The sequence below is a fragment of the Chiloscyllium plagiosum genome, unplaced genomic scaffold, assembly GCF_037043375.1.
Source record: "Chiloscyllium plagiosum isolate Xiang-an unplaced genomic scaffold, Cpla_swu_hap1 HiC_scaffold_15, whole genome shotgun sequence".
In the NCBI taxonomy this organism is placed as follows: domain Eukaryota; kingdom Metazoa; phylum Chordata; class Chondrichthyes; order Orectolobiformes; family Hemiscylliidae; genus Chiloscyllium; species Chiloscyllium plagiosum.
This window is the reverse complement of record NW_028270153.1, coordinates 69,548,823-69,573,344: the sequence shown is the minus strand read 5'-3', so window position 1 is coordinate 69,573,344 and position 24,522 is coordinate 69,548,823. Positions and strand designations below refer to the sequence as shown.

The following is a 24,522-nucleotide window of genomic DNA, read 5'->3' as shown; positions in this document are numbered from 1 at the left end:
TGTCCTTGTAGCTTCTATCTATCACACCCACTCAAATATCAATCATTTACCTTCCCGACCAGCTCTGCGCTCCAACTTTACTTCTGCCCAGCTCGCGCCGCTCTCTGCTGTGAAAAGGAGCAACTTACAGTTTTCTTTCACATTTCACAACTTATTTTCAAAGTCACTTCACATTTAACATTATGTATTCGACAATGTAAAATATTTCAACATGAAGAGTATAATGTTTGAATTTTTTTTCTGATAAGGGGGGTCTTACAGAACTTACATAGAACAGTGCAACACAGTATAGGCCCTTCAGCCCTCAAAGTTGTGCTGACCTTTTATCCTACTCAAAGATCAAACTAACCTACATACCCTTCATTTTACTGTCATCCATGTGCTAATCCGAGAGTCGCTTAAATGTCCCTAATGTATCTGACTCTACTACCACTACTGGCAGTGCACTCCACAAAACCACCACTGTCTGTGTAAAGAACCTACCTCTCAAATCTCCTGATGAAGGTTGTGTTCGAAATGTAATCTCTCCTGCTCCTTGGATGCTACCTGACCTGCTGTGCTTTTTCAGTGCCACACTTTTCGACTCTGACCTCCAGCATTTGCAATCTTCACTCTCTCCTCTGACATCTCCCTGCAAACTTCCTCTAATCACCTTAAAATTATGCTCCCTCACGATAACCTTTTCCGCCCAGGAAAAAAGTCTCTGACTATCCACTCTAGCTATGCCTCAACATCTTGTATACCTCTATCAAGTCACTTCTCATCCTTCGTTCCAATTAGAAAAACTCTATCTCCCTCAACCTTTCTTCATAAGGCATGCCCTCCAGTCCAGGCAGCACCATGGTTGACTTCCTCTGCACCCTCTCTAAAGCTTCCACATCCTTCCTATAATGAGGTGACCAGAACTGAACACAAAATTCCAAGTATGGTCTAACCATGACTCTATTGAGCTGCAGCAAAACCTCACAGCTCCTAAACACAATCCCCCTGCTAATGAAAGCCAGCACACCATATGCTTTCTTAACAACTCTATCAACTTGGGTGGCATCTTTGAGGGATCTTTGCATGTGGACCCCAAGATCCCTCTGTTCCTCCACATTGCCAAGAATCCTGCCTTTAACCCTGTAATCTGCATTCAAATTTGACCTTCCACAATGAATCACTTCACACTTTTCCAGGTTGAATTCCATCTGCCACTTCTCAGCCTAGCTCTGCATCCTGTCAATGTCCTGTTACAACCTATGACAGCTCTCCATACTATCCACATCTCCACCAACTTTTGTGTCATCAGCAAACTTACTAACCCATCTTTCCACCTCCTCATCCAAGTCATTTATAAAAAGCAGAGATCCCAGAACCGATCCCTGCGGAACACCACTGGTCATCAAGCTCCAGGCTGAATACTCTCCATCAACCACCACCCTCTGTCATCGCTGGGCCAGCCAATTCTGTCTGCAGACAGCCAATTTTCCCTGTATCCCATGCCTCCTTACTCTCTGAATGAGCCTACCATGGGGAACGTCATCAAAAGCTTTGCTAAAATCCATATGCACCACATCTATTGCTCCATCTTCATTGATGTATTTTGTCACATCCTCAAAGAATTCAATAAGGCTTGTGAGACATGCTGTGCCCCTCACAAAGCCATACTGACTATCTCTAATCAGACTATGCTTTTTCAAATAATCATAAATCCTTTCTCTCAGAATCCTCTCCAATAATTTGCCCAACACAGAGGTAAGACTGACTGGTTTGTAATTCTTAGGGTTATCCCTATTCCCTTCCTTGGACAAAGGAATAACATTTGCCACCCTCCACTCATCTGGTACTACTCCAGTGGAGAGTGAGGATGCAAAGCTCATCGCCAAAGAGGACTTATATGTTTTCTCATGTTTTTCAAAGTTTCCAGCACATTCTCCTTCTTAACATCAACCAGTTGGAGCATATCAGCCTGTTTCACGCTGTCCTCACAAACGATATGGTCCCTCTCACTAGTGAATACAGAAGCAAAGCATTCATTAAGGACCTCCCCTACCTCCTCCAACTCCAGGCACAAGTTCCCTCCATTATCCCCAATCTGTCCTGCCCTCACTCTGGCCATCCTCTTGTTCCTCACAAAAGTGAAGAAGGCCTTGCAGTTTTCATTAATCCTACCCGCCACGGCTTTTTCATGTCCTCTTCTAGCTCTCCTAAGTCCATTCTTCATTTCCTTCCTGGCTACCTTGTAACCCTCTAGAGCCCTGTCTGATCCTTGCTTCCTCAACCTTAAGGAAGTTTCCTTCTTCCTCTTCACTAGGTGTCAGCCAAGGTTCCTTCACCCTATCACCCTCAGTGGGAACAAACCTATTCAGCACTCACAGCAAGTGCTCCCTAAACAACCTCCACATTTCTGTCATGTATTTCCCTGAAAATATCTCTTCCCAATTTATGCTCCACAGTTCCTGCCTAATAGCATTGTAATTCCCCTCACCTAATTAAACTTTCCCATACTGTCTGCTGCCATCCCTCTGCATGAATATAGTAAAGGTCAGGGAGTTGTGATCACTGTCACCGAAATGCTCTCCCATGGAGAGATCTGACACCTGACCTGGTTCGTTGCCTAATACCAAATCCAATATGGCCTCCCCTCTCGTCGGCCTAGCTACATATTGAGTCAGGAATCCTTCCTGGACGCACGTGACAAATCTGCTCCATTCCAACTATTTGCACTAACTAGGTTCCAGTCAGTATTAGGGAAGTTAAAGTCACCCATGACAATAACCCTGTTACTTTCTAAAAAAGTTCCAAAACTGACCTTTCCAAAGTCTACCCCCCAATCTGCTCCTCCGTGTCTCTGTTGCTATTAGGGGGTCTGTAGAAAACCCCTAATAAAGTGACTGCTCCTTTCCTGTTTCTGACTTCCACCCATACTGACTCAGTAGACAAACCCTCCTCAACGAACTCCCTTTCTGCAGCTGTGATACTATCCCTGATTAACAATGCCACTCCTCCATCTCTTTTATTTCCCTCCCCAAACCTTTTGAAACATCTAAACCCTGGAACATCCAACAACCATCCTACCCCTGTGATATCCAAATCTCTGTAATGGCCACAACATCGTAGCTCCAAGTACTGATCCATGCTCTAAGTCCTTTATTCCTGATACTTCTTGCTTTAAAATAGACACACTCCAACCCATCACACTGACTGCAAATTATCCCTATCAACTGTCTATCCTTCCTCACAGACTCTTTGCACACTGTATCTGCCTGTTCACCAGCTACCCCACCCTCTGATCTGTAACTCCTGTTAGCACTGCTGCCTCACAGCGCCAGAGACCTGGGTTCAATTCCCACCTCAGGCGACTGTCTGTGTGGAGTTTGCACATTCTCCCTGTGTCTGCGTGGGTTTCCTCCAGGTACTCCGGTTTCCTCCCACAGTCCAAAAATGTGCCAGTTAGGTGAATTGGCCATGCTAAATTGCCCGTAGTGTTAGGTGAAAGGGTAAATGTAGGGGAATGGGTCTGGGGGGTTTGCGCTTTGGTGGGTCGGTGTGGACTTGTTGGGCCAAAGGGCCTGTTTCCACACTGTAGGCAATCTAAACTAATCTAATCTCCCTGCCAAACTAGTTTAAATCCTCCCGAAGAGCTGTAGCAAACCTCCCACCCAGGATATTGGTATCCCTCCAGTTCAGGTGAAGCCCGCCCTCCTTGTACAGGTCCCACCTTCCCCAGAAGGTATCCCAATGATCCACATATCTGAAACCCTCCCTCCTACACCAGCTCTGCAACCACATGTTCAACGCACTCGCTCTCTGTTCCTAGCCTCACTAGCCCATGGTGCTGGTCGCAATCCTAACATTACTAGTCTGCTTGTCCTGCCTGTTAGCTTCCAACCTAACTTCCTATATTCACTTTTCAAGTCCTTGTTTTACCATTAGCTCAAATGGGAGCTATGGGACCAGCCTGTCATTTCTTTCCTTGTGTTTACTGACCTTCATGGCAATCTTTGCAAGGACAAGGGCTTGAATGTCTAACTGACCTCATTACATGACTTCCTCACTAAAAACAAGCTGAGATTTAAGCATCATTTTAAATTTATTCAATGAATGTGGGTAATGCTTATCTTTAATTGTTCTTGAGAAGATGGTGGAGAGTGCCTTCTTGAACCGCTGTAGTCCACCTGCTGTAGGTTGACCCACAATGCCCTTAGGGAGGGAATTCCCAGATTTTTGACTCACTAACACTGAAGGAACTATTTCCAAGGTACGATGGTGAGTGGCTTACAGGGGAACTTGCAGGAGGTGGTGTTCCTGTGTATCAGCTGCCCTTATAAAAGCAAAGCACTGCATATGGTGGGAATATGAATAAGAACAGAGTGTGTTGGAGAAACTCTGCAGGTCTGGCAGCATCTTTGGAGAGAGAAGCAGAGTTAATATTTCGAGTCTGATATGACTCTAATCCCAAAACGTGCAAGTTAAGTGAATTGGCCATTATAAATTACCCATAGCATTCAGGGATGTATAGGTTAGGTGCATTAGCCATTGGAAATGCAGGGTTAAAGGAATAGGGTAGGGGGATGAGTCTGGATGGGATTCTCTTTGGTGGGTTGGTGTGGACTTGTTGGACTGAAAGGCCTGTTTCCACACTGTATGGATTCTGTGAACTCGACTCTATGATACGTCATCAGAACGCTAATTCTCTCTCTCCACAGATGCTGTCAGACCTGCTGAGTTTCTGCAGCATTCCAGGTATGTATCTGCTGCCCTTGTCCTTCCAGAGGGTCATGGGATGAGGCAGCTCAACATTACAAGCAAACTCCAGATACCAGACTAACGCTGTGGAAGATGAGCTCATGTCAGTGGTACGATTGTGCAGACTCTGAGCAGACAGCATTTACTTGTTGTTCCACGTGTTTCTGAAATTTAATTTTCCACAGCTGATGGTAAAGACAGAGCAGAAGGTGACATGGAGAAGTGGTGGAAGCCCTGGGTAACTCATTCCTCAAGTAAGTTACAAGGAGAGAAAGCCAATCTTTGAATCTCACTAACTAGATACTAAACTTCAACATCAGAAATATATCTCTCAGCATGTACATCCTGATGTGCTACAAAGATCCCACACATGTATAACCTCCAGTGATCACCAATAGACATGCATTACCTGTAGTATTCACCAGAGGCATGTGAAGGGGGAAGATAGTGGCAGGTTTCAATAACACTGTACTATTAATCACCTCATGCTCTGGAGATAAGTGTTCAAACCCCAACATGGTAGATAATGAAACATGAATTCATTAAAAATCTCAAGACGAGAATAAAAAAGTAAACCTATTGGTGACCATGTAACCACAGTCAATTGTCATAAAAACCATCTTGTTCACCAATGTCCTTTAGGGAAGGACACTTCAGGAACAGATCGGTACAGATGAGTGGGTCAGTGTAGTGTACTGGAGATGTAGATGATTGGGTCAGTGTAGCGTACTGGAGGTGTAGATCAGTGGGTCAGTGTCATATATTGGAGGTGTAGATGAGGGGGTCAGTGTAGCATATTGGAATGTAGATGAGTGGGTCAGTTTAGCGTACTGGAGGTGTAGATGAGTGGACCAGTGTAGTGTACTGGAGGTGTAGATCAGTGGGTCAGTGTCATATATTGGAGGTGTAGATGAGGGGGTCAGTGTAGCATATTGGAATGTAGATGATTGGGTCAGTGTAGCGTACTGGAGGTGTAGATCAGTGGGTCAGTGTCATATATTGGAGGTGTAGATGAGGGGGTCAGTGTAGCATATTGGAATGTAGATGAGTGGGTCAGTTTAGCGTACTGGAGGTGTAGATGATTGGGTCAGTGTAGCGTACTGGAGGTGTAGATCAGTGGGTCAGTGTCATATATTGGAGGTGTAGATGAGTGGGTCAGTTCATGTATTGGAGGTGTAGATGAGGGGGTCAGTGTAGCATATTGGAATGTAGATGAGTGGGTCAGTTTAGCGTACTGGAGGTGTAGATGAGTGGGTCAGTGCAGTATACTGGAGGTGCAGATGAGTGGGTCAGTGTATTATACTGGAGGTGTCGATGAGTGGGTCAGTGCAGTGTACTGGAGCTGTAGATGAGTGGGTCAGTGTAGTGTACTGGAGGTGTAGATGAGTGGGTCAGTGTAGTGTACTGGAGGTGCAGATGAGTGGGTCAGTGCAGTGTACTGGAGGTGTGGATGAGTGGGTCAGTGCAGTGTACTGGAGGTGTAGATGAGTGGGTCAGTGCAGTGTACTGGAGGTGTGGATGAGTGGGTCAGTCTAGTGTACTGGAGGTGTAGATGAGTTGGTCAGTGCAGTGTACTGGAGGTGTGGATGAGTGGGTCAGTCTAGTGTACTGGAGGTGTAGATGAGTTGGTCAGTGCAGTGTACTGGAGGTGCAGATGAGTGGGTCAGTGCAGTGTACTGGAGGTGTAGCTGAGTGGGTCAGTGTAGTGTACTGGTGGTGTAGATGAGTGGGTCAGTGCAGTGTACTGGAGGTGCAGATGAGTGGGTCAGTGTAGTGTACTGGAGGTGTCGATGAGTGGGTCAGTGCAGTGTACTGGAGCTGTAGATGAGTGGGTCAGTGTAGTGTACTGGAGGTGTAGATGAGTGGGTCAGTATAGTGTACTGGAGGTGCAGATGAGTGGGTCAGTGTAGTGTACTGGAGGTATCAATGAGTGGGTCAGTGCAGTGTTCTGGAGCTGTAGGTGAGTGGGTCAGTGCAGTGTACTGGAGTTGTAGGTGAGTGGGTCAGTGCAGTGTACTGGAGGTGTAGATGAGTGGGTCAGTGCAGTGTACTGGAGCTGTAGATGAGTGGGTCAGTGCAGTGTACTGGAGGTGTAGATGAGTGGGTCAGTGCAGTGTAGTGGAGCTGTAGGTGAGTGGGTCAGTGCAGTGTACTGGAGTTGTAGGTGAGTGGGTCAGTGCAGTGTACTGGAGGTGTAGATGAGTGGGTCAGTGCAGTGTACTGGAGCTGTAGGTGAGTGGGTCAGTGCAGTGTAGTGGAGCTGTAGGTGAGTGGGTCAGTGCAGTGTACTGGAGTTGTAGGTGAGTGGGTCAGTGCAGTGTACTGGAGGTGTGGATGAGTGGGTCAGTGTAGTGTACTGGAGTTGTAGGTGAGTGGGTCAGTGCAGTGTACTGGAGGTGTAGATGAGTGGGTCAGTGTAGTGTACTGGAGTTGTAGGTGAGTGGGTCAGTGCAGTGTACTGGAGGTGTGGATGAGTGGGTCAGTGCAGTGTACTGGAGCTGTAGGTGAGTGGGTCAGTGCAGTTTACTGGAGGTGTAGATGACTGGGTCAGTGCAGTGTACTGGAGGTGTCGATGAGTGGGCCAGTGCAGTGTACTGGAGGTGTCGATGAGTTGGTCAGTGTAGTGTACTGGAGGTGTAGATGAGTGGGTCAGTGCAGTGTTCTGGAGCTGTAGATGAGTGGGTCAGTGCAGTGTACTGGAGGTGTAGATGAGTGGGTCAGTGCAGTGTACTGGAGTTGTCGATGAGTTGGTCAGTGCAGTGTACTGGAGGTGTAGATGGGTGGGTCAGTGCAGTGTACTGGAGCTGTAGATGAGTGGGTCAGTGCAGTGTACTGGAGGTGTCGATGAGTTGGTCAGTGCAGTGTACTGGAGGTGTAGATGAGTGGGTCAGTGCAGTGTACTGGAGGTGTAGATGAGTGGGTCAGTGCAGTGTACTGGAGGTGTCGATGAGTTGGTCAGTGCAGTGTACTGGAGGTGTCGATGAGTTGGTCAGTGTAGTGTATGTTCTTGGACAATGGTGAAACTGGAACTGATTGGTATTAATTGGCCTTCGAATTGAATTGAAGGAATGCCAGCCAGGCTGAACATTGCAGCTGCTCTCGCGGCTGTCCCTTCAATATGTGCTGAATGCCATTTTCGATTGGTAATGTTTCTCCCTTTAACAAGTCCCATGAGGTAAAACCAGGAGAAGCAGAGAGTAATACTCATTATCCTCAGTGATATGAGAATAGACCTTTCCTGTTCCCTCTCAAAAAACTACATCAGAATTCTCAAAGTGATTCCTGCTGTTGCTGACATGTATGCATTGGCTGTCCACCCACAACCTGTTTTTGCCTTGCTGCTGTAGTGATCCATAGCGGGGATTACTATCTATTTGACACTGACAGTGAGGATGAAGCGAAGGATGAAACTGGAACAGTTAAAGATGAAACTGTAAAAACCTCAGCATTCCAGGTATGTATGTACTGAGGGGGTCACCAGCAATGTTCTGTTCTGACTGGTCCTGACACCAAATATTACTCTGCATTATGGTCCACCATCACAATACTGTCTGCTGACCCACCCCTCTACACCTCCAGTACACGACACTGACCCACCCCTCTACACCTCCAGTGCACTACACTGACCCACTCCTCCACACCTCGAGTACACTACACTGACACACTCCTCTAACACCTCCAGTACACTACACTGACCCACTCCTCCACACCTCCAGTACACTACACTGCCATACTCCTCTAACACCTCCAGTACGCTACACTGACGAACTCATCTACACCTCCAGTACACTACATTGAACCACCCATTGACACAACCAGTACACTACACTGACCCAGCCATCGACACCTCCAATACGCTACATTGACCCACTCATTCTACACCTCCAGTACACTACACTGACCCAGCCATCGACACCTCCAGTATACAACACTGACCCACTCATCCACACCTCCAGTACGCTACACTGACCCACTCATCAACATCTCCAGTATACTACACTGACCGACTCATTCTACACCTCCAGTACACTATACTGACACACTCATCTACACCTCCAGTACGCTACACTGACCCACTCGTCCACACCTCCAGTACACTGCATTGACCCAGTCATCTACACCTCCATTACACGACACTGACCCACTCATCGACACCTCCAGTGCACTACACTGACCCAGTCATCTACACCTCCAGTACGCTACACTGACCACTCATCCACACCTCCAGTACGCTACACTAAGCCACTCAACGACATCTCCAGTACACTACACTGACCCACTCATCTACAGCTCCAGTACACGACACTGACCCACTCATCTACACCTCCAGTACACGACACTGACCCATTCATCGACACCTCCAGTACACTTCACTGACCCACTCATCTACACTTCCACTACACAACACTGACCCACTCATCGACACTTCCAGTACACTACACTGACCCACTCATCGATACCTCCAGTACACCACACTGACCCACTCATCTACATCTCCAGTACGCTACACTGACCCACTCATCGACATCTCCAGTACACTACACTGACCCACTCATCTACACCTCCAGTACACTGCACTGACCCACTCATCTACACCAACAGTATACTACACTGACCCACTCATCTACACCTCCAGTACGCTACACTGACTGACTCACCTACACCTCCAGTACACTACACTGACCCACTCATTGACACCTCCAGTACACTACACTGACCCACTCATCCACACCTCCAGTACACTGCACTGACCCACTCCTCTACACCAACAGTACACTGCACTGGTCCACTCATCTACACCTCCAGTACGCTACACTGACCCACTCATCTACACCTCCAGTACACAACACTGACCCACTCATCTACACCTCCAGTACACTGCACTGATCCATTCATCTGCACCTCCAGTGCGCTACACTGACCCACTCATCTACACTTCCAGTACACTACACTGGCCCACTCATCTACATCTCCAGTACGCTACACTGACCCACTCATCTACACATCCAGTACTCTGCACTGACCCACTCATCTACACCAACAGTATATTAGACTGGCCCACTCATCTACACCTCCAATAAACTACACTGACACACTCATCTACACGTCCAGTACGTGACACTGACCCACTCATCTACACTTCCACGACACAACACGGACCCAATCATCTACACATCCAGTACGCTACACTGACCCACTCATCTACACTTCCACGACACAACACTGACCCACTCATCTACACATCCAGTACACTACACTGACCCACTCATCGATACCTTCAGTACACTACACTGACCCACTCATTTACACCTCCAGTACACTGCACTGACCAACTCAGCTACATCTCCAGTACACTACACCGACCCAGTCATCTATACCTCCAGTACACTGCACTGACCCACTCATCTACACCTCCAGTACACTACACTGACCCACTCATCGACACTTCCAGTATACTACACTGACCCACTCATCTACACCTCCAGTACGCTACACTGACTCACTCATCGACACCTCCAGTACACTGCACTGATCCACTCATCTACACCTCCAGTGCGCTACACTGACCCACTCATCTACACTTCCAGTACACTACACTGGCCCACTCATCTACATCTCCAGTACGCTACACTGACCCACTCATCTACACCTCCAGTACACTACACTGACCCACTCATCTACACAAACAGTATATTACACTGTACCACTCATCTACACCTCCAATAAACTGCACTGACCCACTCATCTACACATCCAGTACACTACACTGACCCACTCATCGATACCTTCAGTACACCACACTGACCCACTCATCTACATCTCCAGTACACTACACTGGCCAACTCATCTACACGTCCAGTACGCTACACTGACCCAGTCATCAACATCTCCAGTACACTGCACTGACCAACTCAGCTACATCTCCAATACACTACACCGACCCAGTCATCTATACCTCCAGTACACTGCACTGACCCACTCATCTACACCTCCAGTACACTACACTGACCCGCTCATCGACACTTCCAGTATACTACACTGACCCACTCATCTACACCTCTAGTACGCTACACTGACTCACTCATCGACACCTCCAGTATACTACACTGACCCACTCATCTACACCTTCAGTACGCTACACTGACCCACTCATCTACACCTCCAGTACGCTACACTGACCCACTCATCTACATCTCCAGTACGCTAAACTGACCCACTCATCTACACTTCCAGTACACTACACTGGCCCACTCATCTACATCTCCAGTACGCTACACTGACCCACTCATCTACACCTCCAGTACACTGCACTGATCCACTCATCTACACCTCCAGTACGCTACACTGACCCACTCATCTACACTTCCAGTACACTACACTGGCCCACTCATCTACATCTCCAGTACGCTACACTGACCCACTCATCTACACCTCCAGTACACTGCACTGACCCACTCATCTGCACCAACAGTATACTATACTGACCCACTCATCTACACCTCCAGTACACTACACTGACCCACTCATCGACAGCTCCGATAAACTTCACTGACCCACTCATCTACACTTCCACTACACAACACTGACCCACTCATCGACACTTCCAGTACACTACACTGACCCACTCATCGATACCTCCAGTATACCACACTGACCCACTCATCTACATCTCCAGTACGCTACACTGACCCACTCATCGACATCTCCAGTACACTACACTGACCCACTCATCTACACCTCCAGTACACTGCACTGACCCACTCATCTACACCAACAGTATACTACACTGACCCACTCATCTACACCTCCAGTACGCTACACTGACTGACTCACCTACACCTCCAGTACACTACACTGACCCACTCATTTACACCTCCAGTACATGCACTGACCAACTCAGCTACATCTCCAGTACACTACACCGACCCAGTCATCTATACCTCCAGTACAATGCACTGACCCACTCATCTACACCTCCAGTACACTACACTGACCCACTCATCTACACTTCCAGTACACTACACTGGCCCACTCATCTACATCTCCAGTACGCTACACTGACCCACTCATCTACACCTCCAGTACACTGCACTGACCCACTCATCTACACCAACAGTATATTACACTGACCCACTCATCTACACCTCCAATAAACTACACTGACCCACTCATCTGCACATCCAGTACGCTACACTGACTCACTCATCGACACTTCCAGTATACTACACTGACACACTCATCTATACCTCCAGTATACTACACTGACCCACTCATCGATACCTCCAGTACACCACACTGACCCACTCATCTACATCTCCAGTGCAGTACACTGGCCAACTCATCTACACGTCCAGTACGCTACACTGACCCACTCATCAACATCTCCAGTACACTACACTGACCCACTCATTTACACCTCCAGTACTTGCACTGACCCACTCATCTACATCTCCAGTGCACTACACTGGCCCACTCATCTACACGTCCAGTACGCTACACTGACCCACTCATCAACATCTCCAGTACACTACACTGAACCACTCATTTACACCTCCTGTATACTACACGGGCCCACTCATCTACACCTCCAGTACACTGCACTGACCCACTCATCTACACCTCCAGTACACTACACTGACCCACTCATCTACACCTCCAGTACGCTACACTGACTCACTCATCGACACTTCCAGTATACTACACTGACCCACTCATCTATACCTCCAGTATACTACACTGACCCACTCATCGATACCTCCAGTACACCACACTGACCCACTCATCTACATCTCCAGTGCAGTACACTGGCCAACTCATCTACACATCCAGTACGCTACACTGACCCACTCATCAACATCTCCAGTACACTACACTGACCCACTCATTTACACCTCCAGTACTTGCACTGACCCACTCATCTACATCTCCAGTGCACTACACTGGCCCACTCATCTACATGTACAGTACGCTACACTGACCCACTCATCAACATCTCCAGTACACTACACTGAACCACTCATTTACACCTCCTGTATACTACACGGGCCCACTCATCTACACCTCCAGTACACTGCACTGACCCACTCATCTACACCTCCAGTACGCTACACTGACCCACTCATCGACACCTCCAGTATACTACACTGACCCACTCATCAACATCTCCAGTACACGACACTGACCCACTCATTTACACCTCCTGTATACTACACGGGCCCACTCATCTACACCTCCAGTACACTGCACTGACCAACTCAGCTACATCTCCAGTACACTACACCGACCCAGTCATCGATACCTCCAGTACACTGCACTGACCCACACATCTACACCTCCAGTACACTACACTGACCCACTCATCGACACTTCCAGTATACTACACTGACCCACTCATCTACACCTCCAGTACGCTACACTGACCCACTCATCGGCATCTCCAGTATACTACACAGACCCACTCATCTACACCTCCAGTACACTACACTGACCCACTCACCTACACCTCCAGTACGCTACACTGACCCACTCATCTACACCTCCAGTATATTACACTGATCCACTCGTCTACACCTCCAGTACACTACACTGACCCACTCATCTACACCTCCAGTACGCTACACTGACCCACTCATCTTCACCTCCAGTACGCTACACTGACCCACTCATCTACACCTCCAGTACGCTACACTGACCCACTCATCGACATCTCCAGTATACTACACTGACCCACTCATCTACACCTCCAGTACACGACACTGACCCACTCATCTACACTTCCAGTACACTACACTGACCCACTCATCGATACCTCCAGTACACCACACTGACCCACTCATCTACATCTCCAGTACACTACACTGGCCAACTCATCTACACGTCCAGTACGCTACACTGACCCAGTCATCAACATCTCCAGTACACTACACTGAACCACTCATTTACACCTCCTGTATACTACACGGGCCCACTCATCTACACCTCCAGTACACTGCACTGACCAACTCAGCTACATCTCCAGTACACTACACCGACCCAGTCATCGACACCTCCAGTACACTGCACTGACCCACTCATCTACACCTCCAGTACACTACACTGACCCACTCATGGACACTTCCATTATACTACACTGACCCACTCATCTACACCTCCAGTACGCTACACTGACCCACTCATCAACACCTCCAGTATACTACACTGACCCACTCATCTACACCTCCAGTACGCTACACTGACCCACTCACCTACACCTCCAGTACGCTACACTGACTCACTCATCTACACCTCCAGTACACTGCACTGATCCACTCATCTACACCTCCAGTACACTACACTGACCCACTCATCTACACCTCCAGTACGCTACACTGACCCACTCATCCACACCTCCAGTACACTACACTGGCCCACTCATCCACACCTCCAGTACACTACACTGACCCACTCATCGACATCTCCAGTACACTACACTGACCCACTCATCTACACCTCAGTATACTACACTGACCCACTCATCTACACCTCCAGTACACGACACTGACCCACTCATCTACACCTCCAGTACGCTATAATGACCACTCATCCACACCTCCAGTACGCGACACTGACCCACTCATCGACACCTCCAGTACGCTACACTGACTGACTCACCTACACTTCCAGTACACTACACTGACCCACTCATCTACACCTCCAGTATATTACACTGACCCACTCATCTCCACCTCCAGTACACTACACTGACCCACTCATCTACACCTCCAGTACGTTACACTGACCCACTCATCTACACCTCCAGTACACTACACTGGCCCACTCATCTACACCTCCAGTACGCTACACTGACCCACTCATCGACATCTCCAGTACACTACACTGATCCACTCATTTACGCCTCCAGTATACTACACGGGCCCACTCATCTACACCTCCAGTACACTGCACTGATCCATTCATCTACACCTCCAGTGCGCTACACTGACCCACTCATCTACACTTCCAGTACACTTCACTGGCCCACTCATCTACATCTCCAGTACGCTACACTGACCCACTCATCTACACCTCCAGTACACTGCACTGACCCACTCATCTACACCAACAGTATATTACACTGACCCACTCATCTACACCTCCAATAAACTACACTGACCCACTCATCTGCACATCCAGTACGCTACACTGACCCACTCATCTTCACTTGCACTACACAACACTGACCCACTCATCTACACTTCCAGTGCGCTACACTGACCCACTCGTCGATACCTTCAGTACACCACACCGACCCACTCATCTTCATCTCCAGTACACCACACTGGCCAACTCATCTACACGTCCAGTACGCTACACTGACCCACTCATCAACATCTCCAGTACACTGCACTGACCAACTCAGCTACATCTCCAGTACACTACACCGACCCAGTCATCTATACCTCCAGTACACTGCACTGACCCACTCATCTACACCACCAGTACACTACACTGACCCACTCATCGACACTTCCAGTATACTACACTGACCCACTCATCTACACCTCTAGTACGCTACACTGACCCACTCATCTACACTTCCAGTACACTACACTGGCCCACTCATCTACATCTCCAGTACGCTACACTGACCCACTCATCTACACCTCCAGTACACTGTACTGACCCACTCATCTACACCAACAGTATACTACACTGACCAACTCATCTACACCTCCAGTACACTACACTGACCCACTCATCGACAGCTCCGATAAGCTTCACTGACCCACTCATCTACACTTCCACTACACAACACTGACCCACTCATCGACACTTCCAGTACACTACACTGGCCAACTCATCTACACGTCCAGTACGCTACACTGACCCACTCATCAACATCTCCAGTACACTACACTGACCCACTCATTTACACCTCCAGTACACTACACCGACCCAGTCATCTATACCTCCAGTACACTGCACTGACCCACTCATCTACACCTCCAGTACACTACACTGACCCACTCATCTACACCTCCAGTACGCTACACTGACTCACTCATCGACACTTCCAGTATACTACACTGACCCACTCATCTATACCTCCAGTATACTACACTGACCCACTCATCGATACCTCCAGTACACCACACTGACCCACTCATCTACATCTCCAGTGCAGTACACTGGCCAACTCATCTACACGTCCAGTACGCTACACTGACCCACTCATCAACATCTCCAGTACACTATACTGACCCACTCATTTACACCTCCAGTACTTGCACTGACCCACTCATCTACATCTCCAGTGCACTACACTGGCCCACTCATCTACACGTCCAGTACGCTACACTGACCCACTCATCAACATCTCCAGTACACTGCACTGAACCACTCATTTACACCTCCTGTATACTACACGGGCCCACTCATCTACACCTCCAGTACACTGCACTGACCCACTCATCTACACCTCCAGTACAATGCACTGACCCACTCATCTACACCTCCAGTACACTACACTGACCCACTCATCGACACTTCCAGTATACTACACTGACCCACACATCTACACCTCCAGTACGCTACACTGACCCATTCATCGACACCTCCAGTATACTACACTGACCCACTCATCAACATCTCCAGTACACGACACTGACCCACTCATTTACACCTCCTGTATACTACACGGGCCCACTCATCTACACCTCCAGTACACTGCACTGACCAACTCAGCTACATCTCCAGTACACTACACCGACCCAGTCATCGATACCTCCAGTACACTGCACTGACCCACACATCTACACCTCCAGTACACTACACTGACCCACTCATCGACACTTCCAGTATACTACACTGACCCACTCATCTACACCTCCAGTACGCTACACTGACCCACTCATCGGCATCTCCAGTATACTACACAGACCCACTCATCTACACCTCCAGTACACTACACTGACCCACTCACCTACACCTCCAGTACGCTACACTGACCCACTCATCTACACCTCCAGTATATTACACTGATCCACTCGTCTACACCTCCAGTACACTACACTGACCCACTCATCTACACCTCCAGTACGCTAAACTGACCCACTCATCTTCACCTCCAGTAAGCTACACTGACCCACTCATCTGCACCTCCAGTACGCTACACTGACCCACTCATCGACATCTCCAGTATACTACACTGACCCACTCATCTACACCTCCAGTACACGACACTGACCCACTCATCTACACTTCCAGTACACTACACTGACCCACTCATCGATACCTCCAGTACACCACACTGACCCACTCATCTACATCTCCAGTACACTACACTGGCCAACTCATCTACACGTCCAGTACGCTACACTGACCCAGTCATCAACATCTCCAGTACACTACACTGAACCACTCATTTACACCTCCTGTATACTACACGGGCCCACTCATCTACACCTCCAGTACACTGCACTGACCAACTCAGCTACATCTCCAGTACACTACACCGACCCAGTCATCGACACCTCCAGTACACTGCACTGACCCACTCATCTACACCTCCAGTACACTACACTGACCCACTCATGGACACTTCCATTATACTACACTGACCCACTCATCTACACCTCCAGTACGCTACACTGACCCACTCATCTACAGCTCCAGTACACTACACTGGCCCACTCATCCACACCTCCAGTACGCTACACTGACCCACTCATCAACATCTCCAGTACACTACACTGACCCACTCATCTACACCTCCAGTATACTACACTGACCCACTCATCTACACCTCCAGTACACGACACTGACCCACTCATCTACACCTCCAGTACACTACACTGACCCACTCATCCACACCTCCAGTACGCGACACTGACCCACTCATCGACACCTCCAGTACGCTACACTGACTGACTCACCTACACCTCCAGTACGCTACACTGACCCACTCATCTACACCTCCAGTATATTACACTGACCCACTCATCTCCACCTCCAGTACACTACACTGACCCACTCATCTACACCTCCAGTACGTTACACTGACCCACTCATCTACACCTCCAGTACACTACACTGGCCCACTCATCTACACCTCCAGTACGCTACACTGACCCACTCATCGACATCTCCAGTACACTACACTGATCCACTCATTTACACCTCCAGTATACTACACGGGCCCACTCATCTACACCTCCAGTACACTGCACTGATCCATTCATCTACACCTCCAGTGCGCTACACTGACCCACTCATCTACACTTCCAGTACACTTCACTGGCCCACTCATCTACATCTCCAGTACGCTACACTGACCCACTCATCTACACCTCCAGTACACTGCACTGACCCACTCATCTACACCAACAGTATATTACACTGACCCACTCATCTACACCTCCAATAAACTACACTGACCCACTCATCTGCACATCCAGTACGCTACACTGACCCACTCATCTACACTTGCACTACACAACACTGACCCACTCATCTACACTTCCAGTGCACTACACTGACCCACTCATCGATACCTTCAGTACACCACACTGACCCACTCATCTTCATCTCCAGTACACTACACTGGCCAACTCATCTACACGTCCAGTACGCTACACTGATCCACTCATCAACATCTCCAGTATGCTGCACTGACCAACTCAGCTACATCTCCAGTACACTACACCGACCCAGTCATCTATACCTCCAGTACACTGCACTGACCCACTCATCTACACCACCAGTACACTACACTGACCCACTCATCGACACTTCCAGTATACTACACTGACCCACTCATCTACACCTCTAGTACGCTACACTGACTCACTCATCGACACCTCCAGTATACTACACTGACCCACTCATCTACACCTTCAGTACGCTACACTGACCCACTCACCTACACCTCCAGTACGCTACACTGACCCACTCATCTACACTTCCAGTACACTACACTGGCCCACTCATCTACATCTCCAGTACGCTACACTGACCCACTCATCTACACCTCCAGTACACTGTACTGACCCACTCATCTACACCAACAGTATACTACACTGACCAACCCATCTACACCTCCAGTACACTACACTGACCCACTCATCGACAGCTCCGATAAACTTCACTGACCCACTCATCTACACTTCCACTACACAACACTGACCCACTCATCGACACTTCCAGTACACTACACTGGCCAACTCATCTACACGTCCAGTACGCTACACTGACCCACTCATCAACATCTCCAGTACACTACACTGACCCACTCATTTACACCTCCAGTACACTACACCGACCCAGTCATCTATACCTCCAGTACACTGCACTGACCCACTCATCTACACCTCCAGTACACTACACTGACCCACTCATCTACACCTCCAGTACACTACACTGACCCACTCATCTACACCTCCAGTATACTGCACTGACCCACTCATCTACATCTCCAGTACGCTAAACTGACCCACTCATCTACACTTCCAGTACACTACACTGACCCACTCATCGATACCATCAGTACACCACACTGGCCAACTCATCTACACGTCCAGTACGCTACACTGACCCACTCATCAACATCTCCAGTACAGTGCACTGACCAACTCAGCTACATCTCCAGTACACTACCCCGACCCAGTCATCTATACCTCCAGTACACTGCACTGACCCACTCATCTACACCTCCAGTATACTGCACTGACCCACTCATCTACATCTCCAGTACGCTAAACTGACCCACTCATCTACACTTCCAGTACACTACACTGACCCACTCATCGATACCTTCAGTACACCACACTGGCCAACTCATCTACACGTCCAGTACGCTACACTGACCCACTCATCAACATCTCCAGTACACTGCACTGACCAACTCAGCTACATCTCCAGTACACTACCCCGACCCAGTCATCTATACCTCCAGTACACTGCACTGACCCACTCATCTACACCTCCAGTACACTACACTGACCCACTTATCGACACTTCCAGTATACTACACTGACCCACTCATCTACACCTTCAGTACGCTACACTGACCCACTCACCTACACCTCCAGTACGCTACATGACCCACTCATCTACACCTCCAGTATATTACACTGACCCACTCATCTACACTTCCAGTACACTACACTGACCCACTCATCGATACCTCCAGTACACCACACTGTCCCACTCATCTACATCTCCAGTACACTACACTGGCCAACTCATCTACACGTCCAGTACGCTACACTGACCCACTCATCAACATCTCCAGTGCACTACACTGACCCACTCATTTACACCTCCAGTACACTACACCGACCCAGTCATCTATACCTCCAGTACACTGCACTGACCCACTCATCTACACCTCCAGTACACTACACTGACCCACTCATCGACACTTCCAGTATACTACACTGACCCACTCATCTACACCTCCAGTACGCTACACTGACTCACTCATCGACACTTCCGGTATACTACACTGACCCACTCATCTACACCTCCAGTACACTACACTGACCCACTCATCGATACCTCCAGTACACCACACTGACCCAGTCATCTACATCTCCAGTGCACTACACTGGCCAACTCATCTACACGTCCAGTACGCTACACTGACCCACTCATCAACATCTCCAGTACACTACACTGACCCACTCATTTACACCTCCAGTACTTGCACTGACCCACTCATCTACACCTCCAGTGCACTACACTGGCCCACTCATCTACACGTCCAGTACGCTACACTGACCCACTCATCTACACCTCCAGTCCACTACACTGAACCACTCATCGACACTTCCAGTATACTACACTGACCCACTCATCTACACCTCCAGTACGCTACACTGACCCACTCATCGACACCTCCAGTATAATACACTGACCCACTCATCAACATCTCCAGTACACGACACTGACCCACTCATTTACACCTGCTGTATACTACACGGGCCCACTCATCTACACCTCCAGTACACTGCACTGACCAACTCAGCCACATCTCCAGTACACTACACCGAGCCAGTCATCGATACCTCCAGTAGACTGCACTGACCCACACATTTACACCTCCAGTACACTACACTGACCCACTCATCGACACTTCCAGTATACTACACTGAACCACTCATCTACACCTCCAGTACGCTACACTGACCCACTCATCTACACCTCCAGTATACTACACTGACCCACTCACCTACACCTCCAGTACGCTACACTGACCCACTCATCTACACCTCCACTATATTACACTGATCCACTCATCTACACCTCCAGTACACTACACTAACCCACTCATCTACACCTCCAGTACGCTACACTGACCCACTCATCTACACCTCCAGTACGCTACACTGACCCACTCATCGACATCTCCAGTACACTACACTGACCCACTCATCTACACCTCCAGTACACGACACTGACCCACTCATCTACACTTCCAGTATACTACACTGACCCACTCATCGATACCTCCAGTACACCACACTGACCCACTCATCTACATCTCCAGTACACTACACTGGCCAACTCATCTACACGTCCAGTACGCTACACTGACCCAGTCATCAACATCTCCAGTACACGACACTGAACCACTCATTTACACCTCCTGTATACTACACGGGCCCACTCATCTACACCTCCAGTACACTGCACTGAACAACTCAGCTACATCTCCAGTACACTACACCGACCCAGTCATCGACACCTCCAGTACACTGCACTGACCCACTCATCTACACCTCCAGTACACTACACTGACCCACTCATGGACACTTCCAGTATACTACACTGACCCACTCATCTACACCTCCAGTACGCTACACTGACCCACTCATCGACACCTCCAGTACGCTACACTGACCCACTCATCGACACCTCCAGTATACTACACTGACCCACTCATCTACACCTCCAGTACGCTACACTGACCCACTCACCTACACCTCCAGTATGCTACACTGACTCACTCATCTACACCTCCAGTACACTGCACTGATCCACTCATCTACACCTCCAGTACACTACACTGACCCACTCATCTACACCTCCAGTACGCTACTCTGACCCACTCATCTACACCTCCAGTACACTACACTGATCCACTCATTTACACCTCCAGTACACTACACTGGCCCACTCATCTACACCTCCAGTACGCTACACTGACCCACTCATCGACATCTCCAGTACACGACACTGACCCACTCATCTACATCTCCAGTACGCTACAATGACCCACTCATCCACACCTCCAGTACGCGACACTGATCCACTCATCGACACCTCCAGTACGCTACACTGACTGACTCACCTACACCTCCAGTACGCTACACTGACCCACTCATCTACACCTCCAGTATATTACACTGACCCACTCATCTCCACCTCCAGTACACTACACTGACCCACTCATCTTCACCTCCAGTACGTTACACTGACCCACTCATCAACACCTCCAGTACACTACACTGGCCCACTCATCTACACCTCCAGTACGCTACACTGACCCACTCATCGACATCTCCAGTACACTACACTGATCCACTCATTTACACCTCCAGTATACTACACGGGCCCACTCATCTACACCTCCAGTACACTGCACTGGCCCACTCATCTACACCTCCAGTACACTACACTGACCCACTCATCTACACCTCCAATATACTGCACTGACCCACTCATCTACATCTCCAGTACGCTAAACTGACCTACTCATCTACATTCCAATATGCTACACTGACCCCCTCATCTACACCTCTAATATATGACACTGATCCGCTCATCTACACCTCCAGTACACTACACTGACCCACTCATCTACACCTCCAGTACACTACACTGGCCCACTCATCTACACCTCCAATACACTACACTGACACACTCATCTACACCTCCAGTACACTACACTGGCCCAATCATCTACACCCCCAATACACTACACTGACCCACTCATCTCCACCTCCAGTATACTACATTGACCCACTCATCTACACCTCCAGTACACTACACTGGCCCACTCAGCTACACCTCCAGTAAGCTACACTGACCCACTCAATACCTCCAGTACACTACACTGGCCCACTCATTTCCATCTCCAGTACGCTACACTGACCCACTCGACACCTCCAGTACACTGCACTGACCCACTCATCTACACCTCCAATACACTACACTGACCCACTCATCAACACCTCCACTACACTACACTGACCCACTCATCAACACCTCCAGTACGCTATACTGACCCACTCATCCACACCTCCAGTACGCTATACTGACCCACTCATCTTCACCTCCAGTACGTTACACTGACCCACTCATCAACACCTCCAGTACACTACACTGGCCCACTCATCTACACCTCCAGTACGCTACACTGACCCACTCATCGACATCTCCAGTACACTACACTGATCCACTCATTTACACCTCCAGTATACTACACGGGCCCACTCATCTACACCTCCAGTACACTGCACTGGCCCACTCATCTACACCTCCAGTACACTACACTGACCCACTCATCTACACCGCCAGTACGCTACACTGACCCACTCATCGACATCTCCAGTACACTACACTGACCCACTCATCGACACATCCAGTACGCTACACTGACCCACTCGACACCTCCAGTACACTACTCTGGCCCACTCATCTATACCTCCAGTACGCTAAACTGACCGACTTATCTACACCTCCAGTACACTACACTGGCCCACTCATCTACACCTCCAGTACGCTACACTGACCCACTCATCGACATCTCCAGTACACTACACTGACCCACTCATCTACACCTCTAGTATACTACACTGACCCACTCATCTACACCTCCGGTACACGACACTGACCCACTCATCTACACCTCCAGTACGCTACAATGACCCACTCATCCACACCTCCAGTACGCGACACTGACCCACTCATCGACACCTCCAGTACGCTACACTGACTGACTCACCTACACCTCCAGTACGCTACACTGACCCACTCATCTACACCTCCAGTATATTACACTGACCCAGTCATCTACACCTCCAGTACGCTATACTGACCCACTCATCTACACCGCCAGTACGCTACACTGACCCACTCAATCACACCTCCAGTACGCTACACTGACCCACTCATCGACATCTCCAGTACACTACACTGACCCACTCATCGACACATCCAGTACGCTACACCGATCCACTCATTTACACATCCAGTATACTACACGGGCCCACTCATCTACACGTCCAGTACACTACACTGGCCCACTCATCTACACCTCCAGTACACGACACTGACCCACTCATCTACACCTCCAGTATACTGCACTGACCCACTCATCTACATCTCCAGTACGCTAAACTGACCCACTCATCTACATTCCAATATGCCACACTGACCCCCTCATCTACACCTCCAATATACGACACTGACCCACTCATCTACATCTCCAGTACGCTAAACTGACCTACTCATCTACATTCCAATATGCTACACTGACCCCCTCATCTACACCTCTAATATATGACACTGATCCGCTCATCTACACCTCCAGTACACTACACTGACCCACTCATCTACACCTCCAGTACACTACACTGGCCCACTCATCTACACCTCCAATACACTACACTGACACACTCATCTACACCTCCAGTACACTACACTGGCCCAATCATCTACACCCCCAATACACTACACTGACCCACTCATCTCCACCTCCAGTATACTACATTGACCCACTCATCTACACCTCCAGTACACTACACT

General features: G+C 48.9%; 1 protein-coding gene across 1 annotated transcript in view; it reads left to right on the top strand.

Moving 5' to 3' along the window:
- The window catches only part of LOC122559893 (piezo-type mechanosensitive ion channel component 2-like), a 222,866-nt gene that overhangs the window by 82,205 nt on the left and 116,139 nt on the right, over window positions 1-24,522 (top strand). The window contains exons 19-20 of the mRNA XM_087994623.1: window positions 4,917-4,985; window positions 8,079-8,185. Coding sequence (XP_087850749.1) covers window positions 4,917-4,985; window positions 8,079-8,185 — 176 coding nt within the window. The remainder of the gene's footprint in view (window positions 1-4,916; window positions 4,986-8,078; window positions 8,186-24,522) is intronic.